At 46.8% G+C, this 27,852-nt stretch overlaps 11 protein-coding genes across 11 annotated transcripts; 4 read left to right on the top strand and 7 right to left on the bottom strand.

Moving 5' to 3' along the window:
* Positions 1 to 454: 454 nt before the first annotated feature.
* Positions 455 to 10,070, top strand: BU24DRAFT_473639 (uncharacterized protein; the record flags this gene model as incomplete). The annotated part of the gene is made up of 9 exons (XM_033532804.1): positions 455 to 1,917; positions 1,948 to 2,908; positions 2,971 to 3,861; positions 3,898 to 3,984; positions 4,040 to 4,074; positions 4,142 to 6,473; positions 6,508 to 6,905; positions 6,961 to 8,761; positions 8,820 to 10,070. The coding sequence occupies 9 exons, from the start codon at positions 455 to 457 to the stop codon at positions 10,068 to 10,070; spliced, it is 9,219 nt and encodes a 3,072-aa protein (XP_033377819.1).
* Positions 10,071 to 10,515: 445 nt separating this feature from the next.
* On the top strand, positions 10,516 to 11,828 carry BU24DRAFT_444888 (putative isopenicillin N synthetase). The gene is made up of 2 exons (XM_033530666.1): positions 10,516 to 10,859; positions 10,914 to 11,828. Exons 1-2 carry the CDS (start codon positions 10,591 to 10,593, stop codon positions 11,683 to 11,685), a joined length of 1,041 nt encoding a protein of 346 aa, XP_033377818.1. The 5' UTR covers positions 10,516 to 10,590; the 3' UTR covers positions 11,686 to 11,828.
* Positions 11,829 to 12,020: 192 nt separating this feature from the next.
* On the top strand, positions 12,021 to 13,390 carry BU24DRAFT_75694 (uncharacterized protein). Its single transcript, XM_033534604.1, has 5 exons — positions 12,021 to 12,163; positions 12,212 to 12,284; positions 12,338 to 12,363; positions 12,415 to 12,616; positions 12,672 to 13,390. Exons 1-5 carry the CDS (start codon positions 12,062 to 12,064, stop codon positions 13,139 to 13,141), a joined length of 873 nt encoding a protein of 290 aa, XP_033377817.1. The 5' UTR covers positions 12,021 to 12,061; the 3' UTR covers positions 13,142 to 13,390.
* Positions 13,178 to 14,140, bottom strand: BU24DRAFT_428374 (Rhodanese-like protein). Its single transcript, XM_033529464.1, has 3 exons — positions 13,897 to 14,140; positions 13,725 to 13,839; positions 13,178 to 13,623 (listed from the first exon to the last, which is right to left on the bottom strand). Exons 1-3 carry the CDS (start codon positions 14,068 to 14,070, stop codon positions 13,442 to 13,444), a joined length of 471 nt encoding a protein of 156 aa, XP_033377816.1. The 5' UTR covers positions 14,071 to 14,140; the 3' UTR covers positions 13,178 to 13,441.
* Positions 14,141 to 14,713: 573 nt separating this feature from the next.
* On the bottom strand, positions 14,714 to 16,390 carry BU24DRAFT_75679 (uncharacterized protein). Its single transcript, XM_033534603.1, has 3 exons — positions 15,797 to 16,390; positions 15,275 to 15,749; positions 14,714 to 15,225 (listed from the first exon to the last, which is right to left on the bottom strand). The coding sequence occupies exons 1-3, from the start codon at positions 16,195 to 16,197 to the stop codon at positions 14,812 to 14,814; spliced, it is 1,290 nt and encodes a 429-aa protein (XP_033377815.1). The 5' UTR covers positions 16,198 to 16,390; the 3' UTR covers positions 14,714 to 14,811.
* A 1,029-nt stretch (positions 16,391 to 17,419) lies between these two features.
* On the bottom strand, positions 17,420 to 20,133 carry BU24DRAFT_75665 (uncharacterized protein). Its single transcript, XM_033534602.1, has 6 exons — positions 19,972 to 20,133; positions 19,857 to 19,914; positions 19,654 to 19,797; positions 18,847 to 19,600; positions 17,546 to 18,798; positions 17,420 to 17,494 (listed from the first exon to the last, which is right to left on the bottom strand). The coding sequence occupies exons 2-6, from the start codon at positions 19,900 to 19,902 to the stop codon at positions 17,460 to 17,462; spliced, it is 2,232 nt and encodes a 743-aa protein (XP_033377814.1). The 5' UTR covers positions 19,903 to 19,914; positions 19,972 to 20,133; the 3' UTR covers positions 17,420 to 17,459.
* A 795-nt stretch (positions 20,134 to 20,928) lies between these two features.
* BU24DRAFT_473636 (NAD(P)-binding protein) lies at positions 20,929 to 21,936 on the bottom strand (the record flags this gene model as incomplete). Its single annotated transcript, XM_033532803.1, has 2 exons — positions 20,929 to 21,834; positions 21,886 to 21,936. The coding sequence occupies 2 exons, from the start codon at positions 21,934 to 21,936 to the stop codon at positions 20,929 to 20,931; spliced, it is 957 nt and encodes a 318-aa protein (XP_033377813.1).
* An 850-nt stretch (positions 21,937 to 22,786) lies between these two features.
* On the bottom strand, positions 22,787 to 23,898 carry BU24DRAFT_414798 (Glyoxalase/Bleomycin resistance protein/Dihydroxybiphenyl dioxygenase; the record flags this gene model as incomplete). Its single annotated transcript, XM_033526247.1, has 3 exons — positions 22,787 to 22,946; positions 23,003 to 23,181; positions 23,236 to 23,898. 3 exons carry the CDS (start codon positions 23,896 to 23,898, stop codon positions 22,787 to 22,789), a joined length of 1,002 nt encoding a protein of 333 aa, XP_033377812.1.
* Positions 23,899 to 24,295: 397 nt separating this feature from the next.
* On the top strand, positions 24,296 to 25,284 carry BU24DRAFT_437122 (uncharacterized protein; the record flags this gene model as incomplete). The annotated part of the gene is made up of 3 exons (XM_033530194.1): positions 24,296 to 24,460; positions 24,538 to 24,615; positions 24,691 to 25,284. 3 exons carry the CDS (start codon positions 24,296 to 24,298, stop codon positions 25,282 to 25,284), a joined length of 837 nt encoding a protein of 278 aa, XP_033377811.1.
* Positions 25,285 to 25,981: 697 nt separating this feature from the next.
* BU24DRAFT_401228 (NmrA-like family protein) lies at positions 25,982 to 26,974 on the bottom strand (the record flags this gene model as incomplete). The annotated part of the gene is made up of 2 exons (XM_033525487.1): positions 26,647 to 26,974; positions 25,982 to 26,590 (listed from the first exon to the last, which is right to left on the bottom strand). The coding sequence occupies exons 1-2, from the start codon at positions 26,938 to 26,940 to the stop codon at positions 25,982 to 25,984; spliced, it is 903 nt and encodes a 300-aa protein (XP_033377810.1). The 5' UTR covers positions 26,941 to 26,974.
* Positions 26,975 to 26,992: 18 nt separating this feature from the next.
* BU24DRAFT_428371 (uncharacterized protein) lies at positions 26,993 to 27,639 on the bottom strand. Its single transcript, XM_033529463.1, has one exon. It carries the CDS (start codon positions 27,551 to 27,553, stop codon positions 27,098 to 27,100), a length of 456 nt encoding a protein of 151 aa, XP_033377809.1. The 5' UTR covers positions 27,554 to 27,639; the 3' UTR covers positions 26,993 to 27,097.
* Between the last annotated feature and the right edge of the window lie 213 nt (positions 27,640 to 27,852).

Below are 27,852 nucleotides of genomic sequence, written 5' to 3'. Positions count from 1 at the left end.
ACTTGATCTCGTTTCTCTCACTTTCTCTTACTTCTCTCACCGTCTCCTCCACCCTCTCCTCCGCCCTCTCCTCCACCCTCTCTTCCACCCTCTCCTCTACCCTCTCTTCTACCCTTTCTTCTACCCTCTCTCCTACCCTCTCCTCTACCCTCTACTTTACCCTCTGCTCTATCCTATCCTCTACTCTATCCTCTCCTCCTCTACCTTCTCTTCCACCCTTTCCCCTACCCTTTCTGGGTATACTTTTGCCCTGCCGACGAGCAACACTCATCCTTCGATCCATCTACAAGCTCTTAATCATCAAACTGCATAATCACGACACTCTCTGTTCTCGGTTGATACTCAGTACGTTCCTCCTCTACTTGGTGTACACGATAATGTTGTCGTGCGTCAAATTCACTTACACCACATGTCTAGGCGAATGTCGACGCAAACTTCTAGGCCAGTCCTTACGATGGCTCCATTCAACGAGATTTCGTCTGGGACGCTGCGGTACTTGATCGACCACGTTGTTCTTCCACCACAGCTACCTCAGAAAGACGACCGAGATGTGTCTGAAGAGTGGCAGCTCCTGGATGTCACGATTCTAGCTTTGAAAGATCTAGAGAGAAGTGTCAGCAAGCCTTATGCAAAGACTGTGAAGTCTGCCATTGCTACAATCGAGAATTTGCGCGATAGCCGAGACGGTTCTGGTATTCTCGGCCAGACCAAAACCCAGCGTGTCTTGACTAGGCTTTCCCGCGGCGATTCCGATGGCTACGCTCCGCTCGAAATTAACACTCAAAATGCCGCCGTTATCGCTATTCGATGTGAAGATGGCGTACGTTTCGAGCTCATGGAACTATCGCCCAACAACGAAGCGGTGATGAAAACCAAAGGTCGACTGACCAGGGTCTTCCCCGCTCTGGCAGCTAAAGTTGCATCTGTCGACATGCAAGATCCAGCTATTGTTAGTTCACTTGCTCGGACTATGTCTACATTAGCGGTACAAAAGGCGCCTGGAATGCAGCCGCGAGTGTCAAAGAATGGCTATACAGTCGAGGAAGATCGTGACACGAGCAAGCCTGATATGGTAACTGACTGGCTATTTCACCTCCTCACGGCCATGGGAAATACAGCGAAGACGGATCAAATCACTAAGAATACTCGCGATGATGTCTTGTGGTCCGACTGCAGAAGTCCATGGCGTCGGTCACCACTTTGGCTTCTTGTCCGTGTATCGTTACACCTGCTCTTCTCTCGCGCCCTACCCGCAACCGATCCTCCCGATGGTCTTTACAAAGGCTTCATGATTCATATGCTGTTACAACTACTGAAAATGGCAACATCTAACCCATCCTGCATGGAAAACGAGTCGATACATACTATCTCCGCAAAGTTGTGTCGGCGGTTGCGAAAGTTTGAGCTGCTGAACCAGGATCAATATTTTCAGCCACATTGGCTCGCTGAGGTGTCCAATATTGTCCAAAACGCCCATAAGCTCTTGGAGAATTGTTGGAGAAATACCGAAGCACCCGCACAACCACGCCTAGACAACAAAAACCTGCCAGAGTTGCAACCAGACAAAGATCTCGATATAGATATTCCAGACTTGGATCTTTTCCTTTCACAAGTCGCTTCTAGGCAGGGCAATGCTTCATGCTCTAGCTTTGACCCTACTTCAATGTACCCGACATACCTAGCTGATGATTTACCATCTTTATCCTATTATCCTGGTGAGCAGCGGCATTTTCGTTTGGCAGCACTGGAAATGTGGGTTGAGCATCATCTGTCATCCTGGTTGGCTCTGCACATACAAGAAACAAACACTTGTGGTAAACTTCGACAGTTGATGAAGAGTTACTTTCCCCATGCTAGTGCAGTCTACAAGGAAGTGCCCATCAATCTCTCAATCATGTACCTCACAATTCTTGAGCTGTGGGTTGCATGCGACAAATCGGCTTGTAGCATACATCCAATGCTCAAGCACTACGACCATGAACTTGTACTGGACGAATGCGAGTGCCTAGTTCTTCCTCTGAAGAGTCAGATGCGACGACTAGCAGACGTTGAGCAGTATGCCATATCGAGGAGAACTGCAGCGACGAGGAAGGCTATTTCCGTTTTCCGAGATTTTGGGCACCCGATGTCTTTTGGTGTTGCCTATTATGATTCCTCGCCGTCATTAAAGGACACACATGCCAGAATCGAACGCGATGCTTCAGCACGGCAGGAACAAAAATACCAAGAACTCGAGCGGGTACAGCGCGAACACAAGGCACTTATGGATCGCTACAACGATCCTCAAACACAATGTGATTACTACGATGAGGTTTATGATTATTATCATAACTACAAACGGAAGGCGCACAGCAAGTACTGCGCGAAATGTGACCTACCGAATCAAGCCAGGAACAAAAGCATAGAAATTTACGAGTGGCCCTTATCGCCAGAGCCGTTGAAAGCCAAGGCCACTGTTTTCGAACTTCAGGTGCCACAAGAGTACAGCGATTGGCGTGACACTTCTATTTTTGTAATAACAAACGTGCTTGGATTTCGCGACAAGGGAAGCGGGAAGCCTCGATACCAAGGAACACTGGATAACCACCATGGCCTGTCACAGATACTGACATCGGATTATCACAAAAGACGCATTGTCCCACTCTCCGAAGTGAAGTCACACACCACGACGCATCGGCGAAACAAGACAGGAGTCCAATATCTGAAAAATCACGATGTTTGTTTGAAGAACGCGCTGAAATATGAGTATTTCGATACTGAATTGGGTGTGTGCAATGCTAGAGTGCAATCCAGTCAAAGCATACCCAAAAAATGTGGTTATAGCATGCCCAATCGATCGAAATCGCTCCAGCGCTTCATGTACAAGCCGCCTTCCGGTAGGGATGGACCGTTTCCCAATGAGATTATGGTACGTTACACGCTTTATGGTGATTGCTTGATATACATTATTGACGTTTCATCAACCTTCAGGCCAATCTAGTGGATTGTCCTTCACATTTCTCGATTGATGAATTCAAAGCCTTCGCAGCTTTGCCTTTAGGTCACAAGACTGTTTATTACTCAATTCTCACACAGCTAGCGATGCCTGCCGTGGACTTTGCGAAGGCAGAGGTGCAGTCTCTTATCCTTCAGATCATCCACCAGACCGGCCCGCCCAAGGACGATCATGTCGAGCGTGCAAGCCATCACATCCTGGTAGAAGGGCAGTTCGGTCTTGCAATGCTTGCACAATTGCAGTCAGCTATTGAGCGCTCCTCAGAAAACTGGGAGTCTTGGAGAGCGGTCGCTAGCTATATCCAACTCGCGCAGCGCGTGCTTAGCATGACATCATCTTTGGAAGTGCGACAAAAGAGTCTAAGATTCCTGGAATATGCTCGCAAAATTTGTCTCAAATGGATTCTTCGTTTGAAAGATCGGGTATCAAGATCAACGGATGAAGCGCAGAGAATTGAATTGCGTTCACGGATGGCTGAAATAGCTCTCATCTGCACAAACACTTACGACGTCGAGCCAGAGATCATCGAAGAAATCTTGTTGGAGCCATCTACTGTCACAAACCTGCTTCAGAGCTCTATAGTGGTGCAAGAAAACGTTGATACCATTCAGAGCGATGATAAGAAACTTTGGAATATTCTTCTCCATGCTTGGAGGTCTATGATGTATCGAATTGGGGAGTCGTTGTTGAGAACGATACTACAAAACAATGCCGGCCTCAATGAAGCTTTGTCCGCAAACTGGGCTGATTTCCAACCCCGTGCATCAGCAAAATGGTCGGTTCTCGATGATTCTCGCAAGAATTGGTTGCAAATTAAATCAGGTGTACTTCCAGTGCACTTCAACATCCTGACGGCAGAATTGCTTGTAAATGGTCTACCACTAGCGCAACTTCCATCCGAGTACAGAAAACATGAGATGTATAAGCCTCTCTTTGGTGGATCAACTCTTGAAGTGGTACCTACCAGCGAGCCTGGGATGAGATTCTCAGTAAAGTCCGTCTACCATAACTTCAAATTACATTTTGGTCTCAATAGCACCGAAGGTTATGCTGGTTACTGCAGTAGCAAATGACACTAGGTAGGTTTCTTATCGGAGACACACACACACTACTTGGATCTTTCTGAATGATACTGATTACGAACAGATGGGAGCTAATTCCAGCACGAGTACTCCGCCATCGACTGCCTATTGCGTACATTCGTGACTTCATTCATTGGTACAACCATAATACTGGCGAAGTCTTCTTCCGGCCTCGTGAAAACCCATGGACCACATCTGAAGACCAATGGCGGCTCCAACGAATCGGCAATCAGTGGCGTCTTGCCATGAAAGAGAGCATTGTTGTTAGCAAGTCTAGCCATACTGCAAACTCTCTGTCGAGAATGTTCAGTCGCGTAGAACACAGACGACACATACACATTGTGCTGCATACTACTAGTTCCATTGTTCAAATCATGCTTCCTCGGCTGCAGCTCGATTTCACCTTTCACCCTCAGCATCACGACATACATTCTCGCCAATATCGTGGAATGGTGATCGATCCAGATCAGAGCATTGGCACACTTGTTGGTCTTACAAGTATGCTGGTGTTGAAGAGCACAAACAAGCTCCAGGATCGCTTGGTGTTAATACCAGTATCTCGCAAATTTGGGCCCAATGAAATAGTCTATGACAAGTCAAATTATTTGAACCATGTTAATGTCTGCATTGACAAAGACTTGGTAGATAAGGTATTTGCTTATAATCTCGATTCCACCATTGGCCGCATTGTGGATAGTGGAAACCTGCAGAGCAAACTTCTCCTTGCCTATTTACATGCGTTGACTTCGCATTGTCTGCCAGATTTGTTTACTGGGTACACTGGAACAGAAAGTGCATTGAACATCCTCCGCTCTGCAGCGGTCCGATCTTATGATGGTCTGGAGGGGGAGGACGTCGATCTCCTGAAACTAATCTCTGCGATATCGCCAGTACGAGCATTTTATCCAGCACATCTCATGGATATGCAGACAATTGTTTGGAACGATAGGTTGCCAAATCTCTCGCAGCATAGCCAAATTCGAGAGTGTGCACAGGATATCATAGTTCAGGCACAAAGAATGCACGCTATTTTCGGCTCTACCAACAACCTGGCTTTACCAAAAATGCAGTCTTCAAATGAGCATCTTGACGCTCGAGACAGCATTCGATCCTCTATGTTCCGTACATGTACCTATGGGGCGGAATCGTTCACTAGTAAGGAGGACGTCCGTTATAAAGGCCGAGACAACAGTCACAATTCTGCCAGAGGCCGTCAAGCCTATGAAGCTTCGAGATTGATCCTACGAGATGAAGCCGCGCTATCTCAGCCAGTGTCCGACTTTAAGAGCAGAATCGTGCAACTTTTCAGAAATGATACCGTCACAGGTCTTCAAGGGCAAATTGATATCTCTAGCCTACAATTCGACACAAGATGGATGGACGAACTGTCTTCAATCTTGCAGCATAACTGGTGCGAGTTTCATCGGATTCTATCTCTCAAAGGTACGAATAGCAACAAATATGATGTAGCAGCTTGGCTCTCGACGTTGGCATATAGCACATCGGCGAACATGAATGCTCTTCAAGCACTTGCAGGATTACACAATCTACCGGATCTTTCTACCATTCAGCCTCCTCCCGGGCCTAGTTTCGCCTTGAGTTATGGAGAGAGGTTCAATCAGAACGAAGTACGGGGGTTCGCTCGGCGGGCCCTCAAAGGGTTCCGAGATTCTGCTGAAGCGCGACTTCCCAAGCAAGGAGTTGAGTCAGAAAGGCAACACAGTGACCGAATAAAAAATCTGTTTCAACAGCGCTGCAACACAGCCTTGGAGGCTTTCGTATCTGCACTCGAGCACCAGTGGCCGTGCTTGAGGCCATCCAATCCAATTACACCCGAGATCGTAACATATGTCAACGTCTCCAATGCAATGTCAAATGTATCTTCGATGTTTGAGACTTGGTATCACAACCGGTTGTTCTTGGAATATCTCAAGCAAGTGTCCACAATCCTAGCACGGCAAACTGTCGTGAAGGTGGAACAATTTCAAGTTGTGCCACCGCAACTCAAGAAGAAGTCTATAGTGGACGATAGTCTTCGATATTCCAGTATGAAAAATATCTTCCAGAGTGGTCTGTCGGCCAGTCTTTCCGGCACTGTCGCCACCCCTGCGGAGCCAGAAGTACCAGCTATCTTGCATCATCCCTCAGAGGATAAGTCGAATATGAAGCGCCGAATCCGAAAGCTTTGCGACGACCTAGATATGCAAGCCGTCGCGAAATGCGAGAAGGATTATGTCCAGACCTTGCGTGCTAGTTGCGCCTCACTTGAGGTTCAGGGGACTGACATAGATGATTTCAGTCCAGCTTTGGAGGAAACAACGGTGGGCGTCTTTCAGACATATTTGGCCACTTGCACCACAAACATGACTTCTAACGATCAGGCGCTGATTGATTCCGTTAAGCGGAATAGCTCGAAAAGCGACCTTTTAGCCACCTCGTATTTCGCCCTCATTTTGGCTTGCGCAACTCAACCTTGATCGATTCAAGTCACTCTCAATAGCGTGGAAAAAAACAATCATTAATTACGGACTTGCAATTACCCAACTCCATCGTGCGCAGCGTCTAGATGCTCTATCTAGAAGGCCCGCGGAGCTGGCTGAAGAGCTGCAACATGTTGGCCACTGCAACTGGGATCCGACAGAACATCCGGAAACATTACTCTTGGAAGCAGAGAGTAAAATCGTTCTCCGAGAGGAACAAGAATATATTGCTTCTAGAATGAGAGACCCGGTTGAGGGCAAGAACATTGTTTTACAGCTTGTGATGGGCGCGGGCAAGTCAAGCACGATAGTTCCTGTTCTTGCAGCTTCTCTTGCAGATACCAAAACGTAAGTCGGCCATATCTATGGCCTGTTCGAAAAAAAGCTAACCTATGACTATCAGACTTGTTAGAGTCATAGTCGCTAAACCTCAGAGCAAACAGATGCTTCAGTTCCTGATAACCAAACTTGGCGGCATGCTCAACCGCCGTATCTATCAAATGCCCTTCTCACGGTCCGTCCGATTGCAACCCTCGGATGCTCTCAAACTCCGCGAGATGTATCAGGGATGCATACAGAACCGTGGTGTATTATTGGTACAACCAGAGCACTTGCTGTCTTTCAAGTTGATGGGTATTGAGAGTTTGCTAAGTGAAAATGGTGCACTGGCGAAGCGTCTGCTTGAAACACAGCAATTCTTTGATACAGTATCGAGGGACATCGTGGATGAGAGTGATTTGAACTATTCGCCCAAGTTCGAGTTGGTCTATACGATGGGCGCACAGCAACCCATTGAATACGCTCCAGAGCGATGGTTGGTCATTCAGAGCATCTTGGGTCTATTACCTCGAATTGCTGCCCATGTCAAGACCCTTCATCCCAAAGGCGTCGAACTTGAAAATGAACAGGATGGCCGATTTCCACGGATAAGGATTCTGAACATGAAAGCGGCGGATTGTTTACTATCGGAAGTCGCTAGGCATGTAGTGGACTACGGAATCGTTGGATTACCTACTCGTTCACAGCCTCCCGATATACAGGCTTCCATATTTCGGTACATCACAGAGAGCGACCTGACCGGTGAAGAGATAGATGCAGTTGAAAAAAGCAAGTTCTGGACCGATCTTACGAAGGCGCCACTGCTACTTGTCCGAGGTTTGATAGCTGGGGGCGTTTTGCGTTTTGTTCTGAGCACGAAACGCTGGCGAGTTAACTTTGGCTTGGATTCATCACGAGAGCCGAATACTTCACTCGCAGTACCCTACCGCTCTAAGGACTCCCCATCGCCGAGGTCAGAATTTTCGCATCCAGAAGTTGTAATTCTTCTGTGCCTGCTCTCGTACTATTACGGGGGTCTTAACGACGAAAGTCTATTTGATGCAATTGGTCATCTTGCAAAATCAGATCAATCGATAGTACACTATGACGAGTGGATAAGCACGACCGCTTCAGATCTCCCGATTGCTTTCAAACATCTTTCAGGTGTGAGCATCCGGGATCGTCATCAATGCACTGTTGAGCTGTTCCCAGCGCTCCGATATTCTAAAAAGGCCATCGACTATTTTCTCTCTGCTTTGGTGTTCCCCAAGGAAATGAAACAGTTCCCCAAGAAGTTGTCCGCCTCTGGTTGGGACCTTGGTGCAGTGAAATCAAAACCAACATGTGGATTCTCCGGCACAAATGATACGCACCACCTGCTACCACTCAATGTACATCATATCGATCTACCGAGCCAGAGCCACACCAATGCTCTTGTGATTAGCTATCTCCTGAAGGACGAGACGTCTGTACAAGTTCTACCCCTACGGACGGTCAATAGTGATGCAGATCATCTGCTCACATTCATCAATTCCCTTAGTCCTGAAGTAAGGGTTCTATTAGACTGTGGGGCATCGATATTAGAGCAGAACAACAAAGAGGTCGCCCAAACCTGGCTTAGATTGCGCACCCAGGAGATACAAGCAGCCGTATTCTTCGATGATGAAGAGTTGTCCGTTCTTGATCGGACGGGCCGAGTTGAGGCATTTCAAACGTCTCCATTTGCTAAACAGCTGGACGTTTGCATTGTATATCTGGATGAGGCACATACACGTGGGACAGATCTAAGACTTCCACGGAACTACCGTGCCTCTGTTACGCTAGGTGCTCAATTGACGAAGGATACGTTAACACAAGCCTGCATGAGGATGCGACAACTGGGAAAGGTAAGTTGCATTGTAGATTGATTTTAGCTTTTGAAGTAATGTCTAATCTACTATTTAGGGACAAGCAATCACCTTCATTGTACCAGACGAGATTGCAACTAAAATCCGTGAACGAACGGGTATTTCAACGGAAATCGAGATCAACGTCAATCACGTACTGTGCTGGAGTATAGGAGAGACCTGGGACGATCTAAAACGAAGTATGCCTCTGTGGGCAGTCCAGGGTCACCGTTATGAATCGCATAAGCACCTTTTCAAAGGAGCTGAGACCACTCTCGCCGACGCAAAAGCCTTCTTAGAGGACGAAGCGCAGACTATCCAAGAGCGCTACCAACCACGAACGCGCGAACAAGCAAGTAACAAATTAACTGAGGACTGGGATACGTCTGATGAGACCGTCATGAAAATCATAACGCGTTGTAGAGACTTCGAAGCGATGGGTTTCAGTGCCGCAGCCTTGAGCGAAGAGCAGGAGCGTGAACTTGCTCCAGAGATCGAAGAAGAGAGACAAGTGGAACGCCCGCGTCGTATGAAACCTGAAAAGCACAGGCTTCATCCGTATCTAGTTCAGCTAGCTACGACTGGCGTAATCCCAAATGCTCCAGGGCCAGCATTCCGTTCTGCCTTTCGACTCCTTGCTTCCACCAGCACTGCGCGACTCTTTAACCTCGATGAGTTCCCGTTGGATCTGCACGCAACTATCGACTATATCGACACCGTCAAGCCGCCGAAGGGAACTGCAATTGCTTCATTCGTATCTGACGAGTACCAGCGACCAGTTCAATGGGTGATGTCCGTCGCCGGCAACGACAAGGTCACATGGCGCTTCATAATTCTGAGTCCATTTGAAGCGAATGCGCTTTTAGACACAGTCAGAAAGCATTCAAAAGTCATTCTTCATCTCTTTTCTCCACGATTCAATTCTAGCTTCGCTTCACTGGACGAACTCACCCTGCACACCGTAGGGCGCGCATTCGACCCTAGCATGGTTCCAAGGAGCCTGACCGTGCAACTCAACCTCTTTGCGGGCTCTCTCTACCTCCGATCCTTTGCCGAGTACAAAGAACTATGCGATTTCCTTGGCCTGCTACACGGCGTGGCACAAGAGGGCCAGCAGGTGTATGCCGACGGATTTATCGACCCACCGACAGGCAAGTGGGGCTTGACGAAGTCCCCCGTACCCTTCCTCCGCACTCTCTTGATGAAGATCCGCCGCGAGGGCGAGGGAGTCGAGAAAACTCATCTTGGGCGGATTTTGAATGGGGTTCGACTTGAAGAGACGGATTTTGAAGAGGATCAGTCGACGTGAAATTTGAAGGCACTGGAGGTGCGGGTCTTTCTTTATCTTTTTGTACTATATTGGAAAATGGGATAATTCCAAGGACAATCGTTTCAATGGACGTTTGTATAATTAGATTAATTTTGTTTCACTCTTTTGATAAAGATTGAATCACGACATAGGAGCTTGAAACGTAAGGCATTGAAATGAAATCTCCTTGATAACTCAATTGTGGAAGTGCATAAAATACTGAATGCAATGTGAATATCTATGCAGCAACTATAATCATTCCAATACTGTCAATGCGGAAAGGAAATAAGAGAACCTAGTATGAGAGACAACGAAGATGACGGAATAGACACTCGCGTCTCTCTCCAATGAGAATTGAAAGACGCACACTGCGAGGAGACACCGTCACGCGACCACCTTCCCGAAAAGGGCACTCGTCATGCATTAGGTACGTAACTTCGACAACCCCACCTACAATAACTGCATAACAACTCTGAATCTTGTGAAGGAATCTGTCTAGAAGACATTGCTCTCAGTTGTGATGGCTACTTCGTTTACTTCACTGCCTATTATCGACGTCAGCGCTTTAGCGACTCCACAGCTTGCAGGTGCGGACCGAGATGCACTGAGCGCGCAATTGTACGATGTATTTTCGACGACTGGTTTTGCATATCTCGTTAACGCGCCGTTGAGCTTCGACGAAGAGGAGTTGTTCGCTCTTGCAAAGAGGTTCTTTGTCCTCCCGCTGGAGCGGAAAATGAAGCTTGCTAAGAAGTCTTTCGTGCCGACGCATGCGAACACTTACCGAGGGTATGTTTGATTAGGTAGAGTGAAAGGGTGTGGAATTGGGACTGACGATTCTAGATACTTTCCGACGCAACCACGTCTTGCTGAAGATAATTTAAAAGAGGGATTTGAAATTGGGTCTCCAGATGCCAGTCACTTAGGGCCAGGGTCGCCGACGATCAAGACCAACATCAACCTATCGGAAAGAAATGTCTGGCCCTCTGATGATATGTCACAGTTTCGTGTTCGTTTGGAGCAGGTCTATGGTGAACTCCAGACACTTGCATCGAAACTGCTCTCTTTGCTTGCAATGTCTCTGGGTCAAGACTCCAAGAGCTTCGATTCCTGGCTTGTAGACTCTCTGAGTACTCTACGCATCCTTCACTACCCTCCCGTGCCTCCGGAAAATGTCAAGTCTGCCAACGACACGGAAGTCAAGTTGAGTTGCACACCACACACAGATAGTGGCATCTTAACTCTTCTCCACCAAGACAGCACGGGCGGCCTTGAGGTTCTCAATGCAGGTGGCGAGTGGATTGCCGCGCCTTACATCCCCAATTCGGTGGTTGTCAATATTGGAGATTTGATGGCGAGCGTTTCGGGTGGAAAATTCGCTGCGACGATGCATCGTGTCCGAGCGCCTCCGCCGAGATTGGACGCAGCTGGTTCTCCGACGGGGCGATTCAGCATTCCGTTCTTTTTTGAGCCTGGCGAAGCTTGTGTAGTAACTCCTGTGGTTGGTGATGGCGAATCAGTTGTATACGGTGAGCATATCAGGAAGAAGATGGCGACGTGGGTCGAATTTCAAGAAGACAGCGGGTATGACACTGGAACCACCGAGGAGATCTGACCGATAATTGAATGCCGACTTGCCTCACTGGAAAGAAAACAATTGAGCTTGATTGATGAGATGATGTGTTATGACGTGCACTAAGTATTGATAATTGTACCAGGATTCCCAAGTAACCAATATTGAATAGCCGATAATATAGCCTATCTGAAAAGCAGGACCGTGTTACTGGTGTAATCAACTGAAAGTGGTATAACAAAATTCAAAGTCCACGCAGGATTGCAGGGAATGATTCTCCAACCCGTTAGCTCTCATGCGGGGAAGCTATCTGACCGAGGCTCGACTCGAATACTAAGTACTCACTCAATTCCAATGGCCATCCAAGATCGTCAACGCATCATTCTATCACCAAAAATTCCATGACTAGTTGAAAATAATGTCTAAACCAGGTCCCAGGTCCGAGAATTCTCCCTCACCCACGAGGTTGAGACAGATTGCGCTTGTGGCACGTGATCTGGAGTGTGCGAGAAGACAACTGGTAAGAAGACATGTTTGCATGACACTTAGTGGTGTTGATGAGATATAGACTCATGTCATTGGGACTGAAGTAATCTACGAAGATCCGGCCGTGGGACAATGGGGCTTGAAAAACTTTCTAAGTGAGCGATATGAATCCTTTTTTGTGTCAATGATGTTTTGCTGATGATGACAGTTCCACTTGGAGGCGAGATAATTGAGGTAAGAATTGGGTGAATATCTGCATAAATGAGGCTGACTTGATGCAACCAGGTTGTTTCCCCTGTCAAAGAGAATACGACCGCTGGACGACAACTCGACAAGCGCGGTGATGGCGGCTACATGATAATCATGCAAACCGAAGATGCAAGAAAGAGGCGAGAATTTATCGAGAAGAACAGCCTTTCCAAGGTCATTTGGGGATACGACCACGGTGATACCGTATGCGTACAGTATCATCCGAAAGGCATCAAAGGTCCGGTCCTAAACGTACTGCGCAATCAATCATTCGCTAACTTCGTCATGTACAGGCGGTGTAATACCAGAACTAGACTCGCATGCCCCATCACCAAATAATCCGACACCACTTAAATCCCGATTCTCTCCATGGCACGCATGCGGATCTGACCACAAAGTCTACTACCCTGGTATGAAACGCGCCTCACATCTCTCGTTGGAAGGCTGTGTTCTGCGTCTCGCGCCTGGGGATGTGGGCCACGAGGCTGCGGCACGGCAATGGGAGGAGATATTCGGAGTGGTAAGAAGTAGGGATCTTTTGGCTTTTACGAATGCAAGAGTGGGATTCGTACCAGGAGAGGAGGGAAAGCATGAGGGTATCGTTTCGATTACCGTCGGTGTTCGTGGTAAGGAGAATCTAGAGGGGATTCTAGAGCGGGCAAAGAAGGAGGGTCTTTGTGGGAATGGATGGATTGAGATGGTAGGGGTGAAGTGGCATTTTGTGCTTACATATTATGGGGACGCTGTGAAAGTAAAACTATAAAGAGTACTTGTTGGTTTAGGTATGTAGGAAATGATATATGGTAGAGGTATCCTGTTTTCCAATATGAACAAAAATTACTACGTAGTCATGGTGCCAGTTTATGCCTCAGCTGATATTGCCAGCAGATAGATGCCATAACTGAGAAATACTAAGCTACAGTACAATCATTCACGTGTGAGCATCCATCGTTGCTTTTGGTTCTCCATAGTTGTTCCACTCAGCGTTCAATTACTTAGAAAGACATCTAATTAAAGGAACTGATCGGGAATGTTGATCATCTATAGTATAAGAACCAAAACTTTAATATTTCGACCATACGCTAGCATCATACTCAATCATTTGCTGGACATACTCATCCCCTGCCTTCGCCCATCCCTTCACACCTCCAGCTAGGGCGAGGCTCTTCATCTCCTCATCCTTTTGGTCCTCAATATAGTCAGCAAACCAAGCCGTAGCACGACTACCTCGTCCTGTCGAAGAACCTAAAGCGCACCAAATCAATTAGTACTCGTACCATAAGTAAGTTGGTAAATGGCTCTTCCCAAACATGGATTGTGATGAGAAAAGGACAGACTGAACATACCGCAATACCATATCACTTTGCGGGCACCTGCGCTTTTGAACAGCGCATAAAGGGTTGGTATGCTAGGATGCAAGCTCTGCGCGGGTAGATTGATTGAAGTGCGGATTGTACCACCCTAAAGTCGAATTAGCTGGGTGACAGGAACTTGCGGTATAAATTGTCAATTGCATACCTCGTGATCATTGCGACGCAAATCAACGAGAACGTAGTCGCTAGTGGAGGTTTCAACACTGCGCTTGATCATGTCGAGGACCTCTTCTCGGCTGATGGTGGCGGGGCTGTTCCTGGGTGCTGGGTATGCTGCGTGCCATGGTGGGGGCGTGGTGGCGGTGTTTTCGGTGGTCATTATTGATCACAAATAATCAGAAGATTTAGAAGAGATCGCAAGAGTGGTCGAGCGAAGTACAATGTTTGTTGTTCCTACAAGTGATGTGATACAAGTACATTCGCTTGCATATGTTCGAGCCGAAACCATTTGCAGTGACTCACTACTAAACGGTGATTGGCTCAGATCGTAGCTATGGAAGAGGTGCACCCTACGTGCTGGATGTCAATTGTGATGTTGAATATAAAACATCGAATAGCTTAACAACATGAATACAATATCGCCAAACAGTCCCGAAACCATCTGTATGTACATGTCTCAATTGCCTTACATTATGTCTTCTGCCACAAGATTCAAGTATGCCACCGCAATTGGCCTGTACCAAGCCCTTCACATCAGACCAGAACCCTGACACTGAGAGTCTGCGACTCGAAATGAACTTGGAGCAGAAGCTCCCAATATTCAAAAGGTGTTTCTAGCTGAGTCAATTCCCCTACGATAGGAATCCTTCTCGCTATAGTCATAAGCGCTTTTCTGGAGAAACTAGTCAAGTAACAGACAGGCATTCCAGAAGAACAGGTTCGTGGGCGTCTCTCTCGTCAGCACTCGGCTTGCCCTTTATCATGTGAAATACAAGTGTAGATCCTTGGCCATTATCGGTCTCGATCGTCCTTAGGTCAACTGCACCCGATTCTGAGTCGCTCTTGATCAGGCCTGAGCCTATGTGAAATCCCACGAAGTCTACCACCTGGGAGAACACGATCAATAGTAGCGATTGGCTCCTGCTCCTGATTTCAGATGTTCCATGTATTCCAACAATGCCTTGTCCTGGGTCTCAATATCCGTCCTTTCACAGTAATATACTTGCCATGCTTGAATAGACAATGTTCCAATCTGCGGTAGATGCGAAATCTCAGATTGAGGTGATTTCCCTTTGGAACGTAATCTACCCTGTCTTGGTGGATCGTTGATATATGCTTGTGCTAGCTTAATCAGTTGTGGTGGCTTGATGTTTTGCAAACCGATTCCACCGAAATATTGACTAAGGGCTTCAGGTGATGCGTTTGAAAGTGCTGCGGGTGTTGGATAGTCTGCTAGACACTCTGAGGCGCGTTGACAAGCGAGCTTCTGCTTGGTGGTGCGTTGTGTGAAGATGATTGCGACCAAGAATTGGAACTGCAGAGATATGTTAGATGAATAGCGGTGTGTAGACGCTTACTATTACCTGATTATCTTTGAACTGTAGAAGGGGGTGCTCGGAAATGCTGCTCTCTTGTTTTGCACTCTGGGATGCGAACGATGACCGTGGAATGCTTCGCGAACTTTCAATGCTGCTGGCGGTTGTTTCCTGGGACGAGGTCATAACGGAGACATCACTAACTTCGCGTGAAAATGCAGGCGTTGATGGTACTGAACTGGGTGAAGGTGATATCCTTGTTTCAGTCAACAAGTCCGTAATATGCTCGAGCTTCCTCGCAACAACTTCAATGTCTGTCAGACCTTCAGATGAGGGTTGGCTTTCAGGCTGAACTGGCGGCTCTACACTATCCTGCGAATCGTTTGAGGGTTTTGCTTGGGCCTCGGGTTGCTGCGCGATCTTTTCGTGAACGCTTCTGTCATATTTCTCCAGATCTCTGTTGGTCTTCTCCACTGTTCTGAGAACCTCTTGATTTGTATCGCGGATGTCATATAATAAATCGCTATTTCATGTCAGCGCTCGTCAAGCGAATTTTCCGTATAGACCGACCTTTGAAGCTGATTCTTGAATTCAAACATGATGGTCTTCGTCCTATCCAAGCTTGCCCTAAGCTTCTTCGTTTGGCTGACCCTGGCCGCAAACCTGAATCGTTGACGTTTCCCATCCATAACATACGCAGTCAGCTCCTTCTTGAGATCTTGAACGCTTTCTTGGGCGTGACCAATTGCGCGTGCTAGTGCCGCGCTTTCTCGAAGATGCGCGTCGCGATTGTTGCACTGTCGAATCACTTGCGTAATCAAATCTTCCACTAGTTCAAGATCGGTCTTCATCTCACGAATGTCTTTCGGGCAGTCCTTCATATCGGTCGAGAAATCATACAAGAACTTCAGACTTTGCGCGACCGGGCCTGCCAGGCCGACGAAACTGACGACCGCAGCGGCGGCTTCCATGATGATGCTTTGGGGTAATTTTCTTCTCTTTGGTAAATCTAGGAAGTAATAACGATGGGAAACAGTGGTAAAGTGCTGCTCTTATCAGTAATAAGCATTGCATTGGGAGGTCCTCGCTTCCCCTTGCTCATTGGTTTCAACACCCGACCGTGGCAGCGTGCATGGCGGTGGCTTAGTACACCAACAACCAGGACCGCCAATGGCATTTTGAGTAATAGCGCTCTTGCGACGATCTACGGTCCTTTTCCATCTCCCAAAAGCGGTTCCGCCCAGCCTGAGGTTCCTGATCAGGCGAAATTTGGATAGAAATAACCATGTCGCATCCCAAGCTAGCGATCGAGAACGCCTTGCTTTGCATTCTCGGACACGAGCAGATGTGGGGAGAGATTATGACAATACGGTATGGCTACGAACGAGTTCCCGCCTGTACAACCTGAGGCTGCAATGTCTCTCATTCAATTGCTCACTGCAGGAGCGCTGACGGGTGCAGATGCCAGTGTTTTTTGTTTTGGCATGGAGTGAGCATGTAAAATATTGCTCACAAGGATGGGCCACGAATATAAAGCATTTGTACGGAGTACAATTATCAGTGTTGTAGGTCAGAGATAACTCGTTGTAATTTTGTCCCGTTTCCTCACAAGAGTCACGCCATAAACAGCGACAGGGCTGCGCTCGTCCGTTCGTATCTAGGCGACGTGAGTCGCAGCGAAATATGCTGGAGAAACAGCCTTTCGCCTATCTAGTTCGGAGGGAAAGTGCAGTCCTGCTACAGCTCCACTAATTGACATTACCAAGAAAACAATGATTGATTGCGGAAAGAGTACGAAGATAATGTAATGGAAGTTCTCGTGAAAGGTCAATGTTTCAATTGCTTCAGTATCACGTGATCATCTCACTAACTCAAGTTGGGGCACCTGAAAATTGTCATTCATTTAATAGCCTCTTAGTCTAATAATTCTAAAAGAGTATGTCTATGGTATCATGTTTGTATAAGCATCAAGGCCACTTCCAACTCTTCACGCCAACCCGGGTGCTACTTACGAGGTAAAATGCCGGTCAATATGTCCAGTCCGAAGAAACAAAAGGTTCTGGCCGCTGTCGCGCCAGGCAGAAAGAATGAATACATTGCAAAACCTGAAGATATTGAATGATTATAAATGCCCCAAGTGTGAAATATGGTAAAACACCCTTGGACTATTAAGTTTATCTCAAAAGAGAGCAACATCTATTTTGACTAAACAGTAAGACTTAGACGTCTTCGTTTATAGTTTAGCTGCAATCAACGAATTCGCAATATCTATGATGCAGTTAGGACGAATAATGACTAGTCATTGAATTGGTTACTCACCTAATAACAACGACCCAAACTTCCAGAACTGTCCAATTTGTGACAAAGCGAGTTTGAGCATTTCGATCTCCAAGCGATCTTCTCGGTCATCGTTAATCGCCACCCGCAGATGCATCGCCGCTGGCCCAAGGAGGAGGCATCCTAGAAATGGTGGGTTGAAAGGAATGTATTCGGGCGGCCAGACTTTTATGATGTTGAAGATATTGTCCGCGTATGTTCGATACATCGCCTCGGATGTACCAAATTGTGATTCTGCCGCCAGCGGTGCAAGTAGATCCGTCGACACAGTTCGAATCTTGGGGCTCGTGACTCCTTCAGAGAGGAATTTGATAAAAACCCGACAACCTTGCAGCATGATATTGGTGGATATGATCCAATTGAATCGGGGAACGTTCGGCGAGGAAGAAAGTAAACTTGGACCACCCGGTAAATGGAATTGTCGCGGTAGCAGTAGTGCGTAACAGGAAAGAGCGTTTTCAATCTCTTCTACTTCATCTTGTGTTACATACTGCCGTTGACCAAGGTCGTGGGCCGTAAGCAACAAGTAATTCATAACAAGGAACCACGCCCTTTCGTCTTGATTCGGACAGTTTCTCAAGGCGTGCCATGAATGTACTGGATCTGGATTGATTATAGCTGATTCGACTTGAATATCGGCAAACCAGAAGTCATCAGAAACAGGAAGCTGGACTCGTATCTTAGCAAAGTCAATGGTATGCGGTCGACAGGCAATGGCTGCTGAGAATGTGTCTAGCTCCCATATAGACCACCAAAGGCGCCGTTGTTCCTCTTTATTGCTCCACTCTAGCGCACTTATTTTACGCGTTTCATCTCCGTAGTTAATATCGATAGAATTCAGTCCTAGATCGCTCGCGATCCGTGTGCAAGTTCCTATGATGAGCCAGCCCTCAAGATCTGGGTTGTAGCTGTATGAGTAGAAAGCCAGTAGCGTACAACCCTGCAGAAATTCAAGTGAAGGATTCCTGATCGTACGTAGCTTTTCATAGTAGATTCTCTTTGCTCTCTCTGCGAAGTCTGTACCTTTTTCTGCATCAAGCACATTGCGGAAGTATGGTGAGGACGAGAACCTCGATGCCAGTGCAAACATACTGTTAAGAAGAAGCGAGTCTCTTATCAAAGTTGACATGTCCTCGTCGGATGTGGACATGATCGTGGACATATTTTTCGCATGGAACCTGGGACGATGCAGTATTGGCACTAAGACATGCACATTCTCAAAGTACAGCGTAATTCTAGTCACTTGTTAGTCCGCTTTTGCTTGTATCAACCATATCACTCACAACTCTCTAATTAGGAGACCTGATATTGGACGATTGATATCCGGTTCTCTTAGGTCAATGGATTGCACAGAGCTCCCCACGGTATGCTCAATAAGACTAACAGGGCTGGGCACAGCGCAATGGTCATCGGCACAAGGAGCATCAAAGGCCCCGACCTCTTGTCCAAGGTCGGGATTGGTAAGTATTTCTTCTAAAGAATCCAATTCATCCATAAAAGGTTGGTCTTCGGCTGGCCATAACGACATCATCCAGGTCGGTTTGAAACCAGGACGATTGATTTCGGAACCGTTCAGGGCAGGCAGCGGATAAATTGAGCAAGGGCTGTGAACTGCATAACCCTGTGGTTCATCTGGATCCAGCGATTGGAGTGTTGGTATATGGAGAGCATCTGCAACGGTCGAAACGGGTACCCAGTCGTTGTCATTTATACTCGAATGGCCAACCGTAGCCTCTGCATCATCTTGACAGAGAGGCTGATTTGAAGTGGACAATACAGAATTGGATGTAACTGGACCGTTGTCCAGCATGGCAGTATTCATGGAATTGCTTTCGCGCGGGCCGGGTCGATCGGTGGCATTGATTCCATCATCCTGTGGCGGGTAATGACTCCTATTGCGTATTGGTCGACTTGATTCTAGATAGCTCTGTAAAAGATTCAGCTCAACGGGCAAGCTGCCGTCGCCTCTGGTGTAATTGTTGACAACTCCGCTTTCGGCATTACTGCTCTGCGAAGACAGCATCTTGAGAATATTGTCTGCTTGTATCAACGATCTTCCCGTGGTGCAGGCCAGGACCATTGGTGCTTACCAAGTTTCTTTTGGACATCCCCCGACGTGGAGCTTTGAACCTGAGGTTTTGGTCGTTTCGATACTCGCTTTTTACGACTCGAGGGATATGTGCAAGAAGTTTTTCTTCTCACGCAGAGAAGGCAAGAAGGAAATGTCATATCACCTGTGGAGACATTAGTTTGACGTGTTGTACATACTTCGATCATTTTCGGATGGTCAAACAAATGTAAGGCGCATAGAGATATGGTTGTTGATTGCAGACGAACATTTTGTTTTCTTCCTATTGTGGATAATTAGTTCATGCAGTAGATATGTCGGCGAAATGATCACCTGTTACATTCTATACAAGCTCGCTTAGGTCGATTAGCATCGCTCATTTGTGGTGAACTGCTTGACTCCTCAAAGTCACGGGTCGATGACATTTTCGATCGTATATGGAACAGTGGTAACGTTATCCTATCTCTGCCTGCATCACTTTCGTACAGATTGAGAGTTCGACCTCAGGAGTCAGCGACGTTGACGATAGAGTATATAATGGGTTCTGGAAAATCTAGATTGGTCGGCATTACTACAGGAGTTTCCGATGGCTAAGCATTTGTCCCCGCAAACATTGGCCCCGTGGCCCGTTGAGGTGCACTAACCGACGAAAGTCCCCACGATCTAGTTAATTCACTAATATAGTCAAAATCTCGGGGGCTCGGAGTTCCGTGACCACTATCATCTTGGACCTTTAATATTCTAAGCATATGAGTTAGAAAATCGACATGATAAAAGAGCGAAAGCCGTTCTTGATGCGCGCTCATCAGCAGGAAGTGTAATCACTTTCATATAGCTAAAATAGTCAGCTGCACTCTTTTACTACCTCCCGAAGCATGTATTGGTGGCCTCGTGGCATTCTGCGCAGGTCTTGCAGTAAAGAGTTGAAGAACTCACCAGATTATTAAATTCGACAACACAACATTATGGAGACATTGAAAGAAGTACGTCATAGTAGATGTAACAGTCAGAAGTGTACGGATCCGCAATCCAAACACTGGTTTAATCACGACTAGGTCAACATGAGACATGCTCGAGCCCCAGCTGAACATAATAGACAATGAACTCGTAAATGATCATATCACTTAGTGGTTGTTAAGCAAGGCTACCCTCAGCCGTAATGTATCGCGTCGCGGATCTTCGAATTCTAATGAAAACTTCTCTTTGCCTTTGCAATGGGGCTTGGACGCCACGAAACATTTGGATTTACGAAGATGATCCCACGGAGGTTCCAACGCATACCAATTGAGGATGTCGTCTATAAAATCCTCCTTTGCCTACTGCTACTATCTTCCTCAGCGAGAATGCTTTTTACCATTGCTTTAATTTGCTCCCGACTCATCACTTCAATGCCCAGCATTTTGTTATCCTCGCCATCAAAGAGTCCGCCATAACCGGGGGCAAAAGCTGCTCTAACTGCAAACCCATAGAATACTTCCCAAGTGACACCTGTTGAAATGGCCATCCGGGCTCTGGTCTCTGCCTCTTTAGTGTTAACATGTGAGACAGTCCATTCTACGTCACTGGCGACCTCTCGCGCTATTTTGAGGATTTCGTTCGAACTGATTGTGAAATCATGAGCGAATATTGATTGATTCGCCGTTTCCTTAAAGTGCTCCAAGACTGCCACCACGATCCGACCCACTGTCTCTGTAGTAGTTGCCGAGAATGTATTGTCGCCTCCATCGTACACTGGAATCATTTGGAGGGAAGAGTTCAGCAAGAGGGCACCGCGAGTTGAGATTGCCCAGTCAAACAGGCAATTCGTATAGATAAATGTATAGGTAGACCGGCTATCTCTACATCCACGCACTAACTGTTCTTCGACAGCCACTTTCGAGGCGTATGTGGGGTACGTTCTGGACTTCGGATTCTGTAGATTCGACCCGAATTCAGAGGGTATAATGCGCCGTACTCCAACAGTCAAAGCTGCATCGATCAGCTTTCCTTGAAGTGGCATCGCCGTTTTTCCCAGGACTGAGATGAGTACATCTTGATTCTTGAGTGCGGCGATCAAACTCTCTTCAGAGCTATAGTCCACCTCTATAACCGCTGCAGGTGTCGAAGATGGCCGATGGTTGCGATCATGAGTGAGGAGAGTGACGGTGTATTTCTTGGAGGCACACAAAGCGGACAAGGTCTTCGACCCAAGATAACCAGTGCCCTGAATTCCTCACATTTAGCATCGCACTTAGGGGATAACCAGCTCACTTACGCCTGCAATCGCAATGTTTTTGAAGTTATCAGTCTGGATTTCTGCGGTCATGGTATTTTCTTCATAGGTAGATCGATAATCATGGTACGAGTGAACGTTTCATTCACTTTATATTGTATTTCGGTGGCCTTATGATCTAGATTATATATAACCAAAATACTCGACAAGTTTGTGAACGCAAATCTGCTTTTGAGGAGTCGGACCTATCAAACGAAGGCTGATGCGCTGACGGCCCCATCGGATAATGACCCTAAAATCGCGCGGGGCTACAAGAAAGTGGCCGAACATCCACCTCTTCCCCTTTCCCCGGCGTTATATCGAAATACCGTCGTGCCGACGACGGAATTAACACTTTAGACCGAAATGCCGTGTGGGCGGACGCTGGCTGTGGCTAGCCCCCCCTAAACAATCGAGCGAAGCCGCCGAGAAGATATATGCACAATGTAGCTCGTAGAGAAAGAGGAATAATGGACATGTTAGCCATAGAGCAACTTACCAAAAAACGATAAACTTTCTCCTACAAAATAAGAGACATTAAGTGTACTTATCATTCCGCTAAACCTTTCTCTTTTAACACTTATCAAAACTACCAGTGTACTGCACTGCGTTCAGCCTCTGGGTTGATATTTTGATAAGCCCATATCGTCAGGTTAATGCCACCTACTAAATGACGTAGTCTATTTCTACTTTAGACATCGAGCAGAGATAACCAGAATTGTGAACATTGATACATTTGAATCTTGATACATTTGAACCATTTACGTAGAGTGGGCCAATGCAAATTATAAATGAGGAGATGTTACGTATGTAATGCACAAATACAATTAGAGCCATGTAGAGGTATACACGGTGCGACCTCACCATGCTGCTAGCTATACGTCCGACATATCGGTGCCCTTTTTTATAAATCTTCCATTCTTGTTGTCAAAAATGCAAGGGACACATTTGGTCCCCACACAGCCATAGTATTTGGTGCAGCGACCTCCCGCGAGTAAATGGTTTTGCTGTTAACCAAGTCGCCATCACTGTAATGCTCGACAATATTGCCAGAAGGATCAAACCTACGAAAAGGTTGTCAGCATGTGGATCGCACGTAAAGTAAATCCATTGTTTTTACCAGTAATCAAAAATTTGGCTGCCGAGGAGATGTCTACCAATACCCCAGCAGTTCGTCCAACCTTCTTCCTGTAGGTAATAGTGACCCATGACTTGCGAGTCCATACTGTCAATTTCGAAGCTTGAATGATGGGGCCGAGCAAACGGCACCGGTTCGGGCGGCGATTGAATGAAGAAGCTCTACACATACCCATTTAGTGGCAACGATATTGTTCGCGGGATCTTGGTACTTACATGATGATCGGAGAATTCAGTGCCCCTATCAATATGCATGAAAGTCATCATGTCTTTGTCAGTCTTCTCGTCGAATAGAGAATCAGTCTTGGCAAATGTAAATGTTGAAATATAGAAGTCTACGGTGGCTTCGAATTTCGACTTGTCCACAACTAGACCGTAATGACCGAGCTTGTGAACATTACTAGGGCCTCTGTCAAATCGTTGAAATTCTCCTTTCCGTGGCTTGTCCACCCATGAATTCATCATCACCGCTTTCGGCATTTCAGACCTAACTTCATCTTCGAGCCGCATCGTGATTCCAAAGTGCAAACGGATCTTGACACCATTTGGATCTAGGAGGTCCACGAAATGACCACCACCAGGACCTTCAAACTTTTGAATAGCTGAACCAGTTGCAAGCTTTGAGGCTCTTTCTAGATCCGCTTTCGATTGGACGAGCCAGCCGCCACAAACGAAGGTCTTTGAATCGCCGGGAGACTTCTCTGCAATATAAACGAACGGATTCTCGCCAAAACCACGGTAGAAGATCTTCTCTTCGTCTTCCTGAACCACTTTCAGGCCGAAATCGATGAAGAATTTGTTTGCTGCGCCAAGATTGACATGCTGATAATGCGTGTAGAGCAACCTGATGAGTTGGATCTTTGGCAAGGTGCCGTTCATTTTGAGTGCGAAATAGTCAATTACTGTAATTTGCCAGAGTGTCTTTTGTATTGAACTAAAATCTGAATCGATCTGTATTTGACCATGGCGAAAACTGGGGGGCAGTGGCTTATGTCATATATGCTACGAGATAGATGGGCACGTCTACACGGGCTTTACTTATAATGCCGTTTCCGGACGGAAATATACCACTGCTGGCTACGTAGTGTGCCTCACTGAGTGCGAGGAAAGCCCCGGGTGGTGTGCGGGCGGGGCAAGCGGCCATTTGTCTACAGCTAGAGGTATACGACTAGCAGTAGCAAGCCCGGATGGAAGATAAATCGCCGCAAGATCTTGGGAGAGTGCTGTGAAGTCCAAGTTCCCCAACAGCTGTTCTCATCATTAGAAATTATCAGAAATGTCTCAGTTCACATATCTCCTACGGTTCAAAGCAGAGGATGGGAAAGTCTATTATGGCAATCTCTTGAGGGAAAAGCCAATCGCAGATCTGATTGGCTCAAAGGTTCCTGTGATGGTCGGCGTCCCAATAAAAGGCCTACAGCACACGGGGGATTTTAAGATCGTGAAAGAGGGAAGTACTACTTGCCTATAGTTGTCCACATCACTGTTCTTGCATACTAATTTGCGCCGTATGTTTAGATTCTCTGCCCTCTCGCGTCAGTACCAATATACCAATGTATCGGAGTCAACTACGAGCGGCATGCACGCGAGACAAATGTACGTACGCCAACAAGACCTGAGCTCCCAACAAGCCCAATACGTATTAATGCTCCGAACTTACATCAATACTAGTTCAGCGTACCCAGCCAACCCATCGTGTTCACCAAGCCAGCAGATTCAGTGGCTGGGCCCTTCGACACGGTCTACGTCCACCCTGACGCACGTTCCCAACTCGACTATGAGGGTGAACTGTGCTTTATCTTTGGCCGTGACTGTAAAGACGTATCCGAAGACGCCGCCCTCGACAACATCCTTGGGTACTCCGTGGGCAACGACATCTCTGCCCGCAACTACATCCCCCAAGAGATTTCAGGTTTCCAGATGAGCTACGGGAAATCCTTCGACGCGTTCGGACCATTCGGGCCCTATATTGTGCATCCAAACGCAGTGGGGGATCCGCACAAGTTACAACTAGTTACCAAGGTTAATGGCGAGGTTCGACAGAATGAGAATACTTCGGACATGATTTGGGATATCAAGAAAATCATCGTGCATCTGACGCGAGGTCGAACGGTGCGAGCGGGGACTGTATGCATGACCGGAACCCCTTCTGGGGTGGGCTGGTTCATGACACCGAACGGATACGTTAAGGATGGCGACGTGATAGAGGTCACGATAGAGAAACTTGGTACTATCAGTAACAAGATCAGATTTCCGAGTGAATAGTCAGCATAGATACGAGGACAATAATCTAGCCGTCTACGCTAGGAAATCATGTGTTTATGATGTTGATTTCTTGCTTAAAATATGTATAGTTGCTCATCGGTAGTAAATGCTACATGGGAGTTATTTTTTATCGGTGCATATGATTGTGCTTTTATGAAAGTGCACATTGGGTAAAATAATCACCTGCAAATGTAAAGAAAGGCTCGCCAGTGACGTTAGGAACGATTATAGCATGCTTGACAAGACTACTGGGGCAAGAGCAGAATAGTTCACGGATAACAGGCGGAACAGAGCGATAGATTTGTATATAATGGAAGACTTTCATCTGTGAATAACTAAGGAGGTTCGCAGTCAATTTCCTAAAGATTGATTGTTTCCAGATATCGACAAGTCTTGCCCATCCTAGTTCGACTGTACCGAACCGCTTGACGCTCTGCTCCGCCTTATATGAAGTATGCAACAACTATAAGGTGTAAAACCTCTCATTTTGCTAGGAAATTGAGGCGCAGGGGTGTTACATCTAGTAAGCATTGGCGGATGGAGTTAATAGATACTACATTATAACAGGAGGTCTAGCATTCTAAGCACTTGTATTTCCAGTAGAATTGTTTTCCATAAAAATCTTCTTCTATTGTAAAATTTTATAAAATATTCTTTCCCAACTGAAAGGAACATTTAAAAACATTGCTCCAGAGAGCTAAACATCTGCGTGTCCTTGAAACCATTCTTTGAGACTTGTTTGCTTTACATTAGGAAAGCGAGCACAATCCTGCGGCTCATAGTCCCAAACACCGCGTCCTATCAAGGCCGCGTATCCATCCCACGTAAATTTCATGAACTCGGTCGGATCTGTATTTGCTCTTCCTTCTGCTAAACGCGTTGCTGCATCTTCTAAAGTCCCCAGACATTTCGCATGTGCTACAGCTTGCCCGGCCCGTGCAGCATTGTATGCTTCCACAACATCTGTTGGCGAAGCTTCGAAGCTCTGTACGCGAACAAAACCTCCCTTTGAAGCTTCAGGGGATGTAACGGCTTCAACAGTATAAGCTGCAAGATCCCTAGCCGTCGTGTAACGAATAGTAGCATTGGAATCTCCACAATAGAATAACGTCTTCGTCGTACTGTCCCAGTCTTGAGCACTGCGACAAAAGATCCATTCCACGATCGCTCCGGTAAACATATATAGAGGCTTAATGGTTGAGCTCAGCCGGACATGTGCGCAGAAACTGATGAATGCGTCGTATATCTCATGTTGTCCCAGGTACCCAAGGGTCCAGTCATAGTTCCAGGTGGAGGCGTGAAAGTTCTGCGCCGAACATTTAGTAATTGATCTTCAGGCTGATATAACCTTGGGCTTCGAACCTTAACTCCAGCACGCTCAGCAGCCCTAAGAAGCAACAATTGTCCTTCCAATATAGATTCGGGGATGCAAGAATATGCGCAGATGATAGCGTCAACGCCTGCCACAGCGCGATCCAACGCCGCAATATCGTACATGTCCTCAATCGCCTCAAATCCCTCCAATCGCCGACGAAGATCTTCAGGGACCTTCTCAGGGCTGCGACTCAGACCCCGAACGGTGTGGCCTCGTTCCAAGGCTGCTTCGGCACATGGAAGGCCAACAAAGCCAGTAATGCCTGCAATTAGAATAAGCATAGTAGATAGAGCGTGAACGATAACTTGTATTAAGAAATAGTGTTTGATGAAATAAAACTGGATGTAGCTATGTAGCAGGCAACTACATATATATTGGCATTTGCACTGCAATGAATGATTTCGGCCACCGCATCGTACCACTTGACTACAATTTTCTTCATGCCAGCCGAACCGTCCACTGAACCTTTCCAGAGATAATGCCGTAAAGCCATAAAGCCGTACAGCTCTCTGCCGAATACAAGCTACAGAGAACGAAAAAAACGGGACCAAAGGTCGGCCCATAATGATAGGCCGGCCTTTTAGGTCCACGGGCCATTCCAAACGCCTTAGCGCGCGGGGTTGAGAGTGAGTACACAAAGTTTCGAACCAGGCAGCCAGGATCACGGGCATACTGAACATTCCGGATTTGAACTTGTCTATGCCCACAGAACAAGCATATTTCGCCAGGGTTTGCAAGAACAGTACTGCGTACAACTAAAAGGCTGGCCGGATAGTGAATGCTGGGAAGATGCCATGAACATAGCAGAACAGGATAAGCTCTTCCGTTAGTACCCGGCGACATAGAAGTAATGCTAGTCGCAGAGAACAGGTTGCTGTATGTGTTGAAAACCATCCTTATACCTATCTACTTTACAGATCAAGAAAATGTTTGCTACAACCCCACCGGTTGTTGTCACCCAGCACCCAATGATTGATCGTGGGAGGAAGAATGACGGTGTAGGAAGCGATCGCGAGAGGTCAAGATCTCAATGACTTTGATGTCACGTGAGCACCCCGCCAACTTCGTTGTCCAGAAGCTGAGCAATGTATCTGCGGGTTCATTGACCTCCAAGGTAATAAACCTATGCCGTGCCTTTCGCAGATTTTTAAAGATCAACATTCTGTAATATTGCTCTAAGACAATTCCCGTCA

This window comes from Aaosphaeria arxii (assembly GCF_010015735.1).
Source record: "Aaosphaeria arxii CBS 175.79 unplaced genomic scaffold BU24scaffold_13, whole genome shotgun sequence".
Lineage (NCBI taxonomy): Eukaryota > Fungi > Ascomycota > Dothideomycetes > Pleosporales > Aaosphaeria > Aaosphaeria arxii.
The sequence above is the reverse complement of the archived record's forward strand: the minus strand, read 5'-3'. Positions and strand labels throughout refer to the sequence as shown.

Coding starts and splice junctions, on each gene's coding strand:
- BU24DRAFT_444888 (XM_033530666.1), top strand. CDS start 10,591: ATGGCTACTTCGTTTACTTCACTGCCTATTATCGACGTCAGCGCTTTA. Junction 10,860..10,913: donor CATGCGAACACTTACCGAGG/GTATGTTTGATT, acceptor TGACGATTCTAG/ATACTTTCCGACGCAACCAC.
- BU24DRAFT_75694 (XM_033534604.1), top strand. CDS start 12,062: ATGTCTAAACCAGGTCCCAGGTCCGAGAATTCTCCCTCACCCACGAGG. Junction 12,164..12,211: donor AGTGTGCGAGAAGACAACTG/GTAAGAAGACAT, acceptor GATGAGATATAG/ACTCATGTCATTGGGACTGA. Junction 12,364..12,414: donor TTGGAGGCGAGATAATTGAG/GTAAGAATTGGG, acceptor TGATGCAACCAG/GTTGTTTCCCCTGTCAAAGA.
- BU24DRAFT_428374 (XM_033529464.1), bottom strand. CDS start 14,070: ATGACCACCGAAAACACCGCCACCACGCCCCCACCATGGCACGCAGCA. Junction 13,840..13,896: donor TGCGTCGCAATGATCACGAG/GTATGCAATTGA, acceptor ATTCGACTTTAG/GGTGGTACAATCCGCACTTC. Junction 13,624..13,724: donor CAAAGTGATATGGTATTGCG/GTATGTTCAGTC, acceptor GGTGCGCTTTAG/GTTCTTCGACAGGACGAGGT.
- BU24DRAFT_75679 (XM_033534603.1), bottom strand. CDS start 16,197: ATGGAAGCCGCCGCTGCGGTCGTCAGTTTCGTCGGCCTGGCAGGCCCG. Junction 15,750..15,796: donor TTCAAGAATCAGCTTCAAAG/GTCGGTCTATAC, acceptor GACATGAAATAG/CGATTTATTATATGACATCC. Junction 15,226..15,274: donor TACAGTTCAAAGATAATCAG/GTAATAGTAAGC, acceptor ATATCTCTGCAG/TTCCAATTCTTGGTCGCAAT.
- BU24DRAFT_75665 (XM_033534602.1), bottom strand. CDS start 19,902: ATGTTCGTCTGCAATCAACAACCATATCTCTATGCGCCTTACATTT. Junction 19,798..19,856: donor TCTCTATGCGCCTTACATTT/GTTTGACCATCC, acceptor ATGTCTCCACAG/GTGATATGACATTTCCTTCT. Junction 17,495..17,545: donor GTTTGGGTCGTTGTTATTAG/GTGAGTAACCAA, acceptor ACTGCATCATAG/ATATTGCGAATTCGTTGATT.
- BU24DRAFT_428371 (XM_033529463.1), bottom strand. CDS start 27,553: ATGGTTTTCAACACATACAGCAACCTGTTCTCTGCGACTAGCATTACT.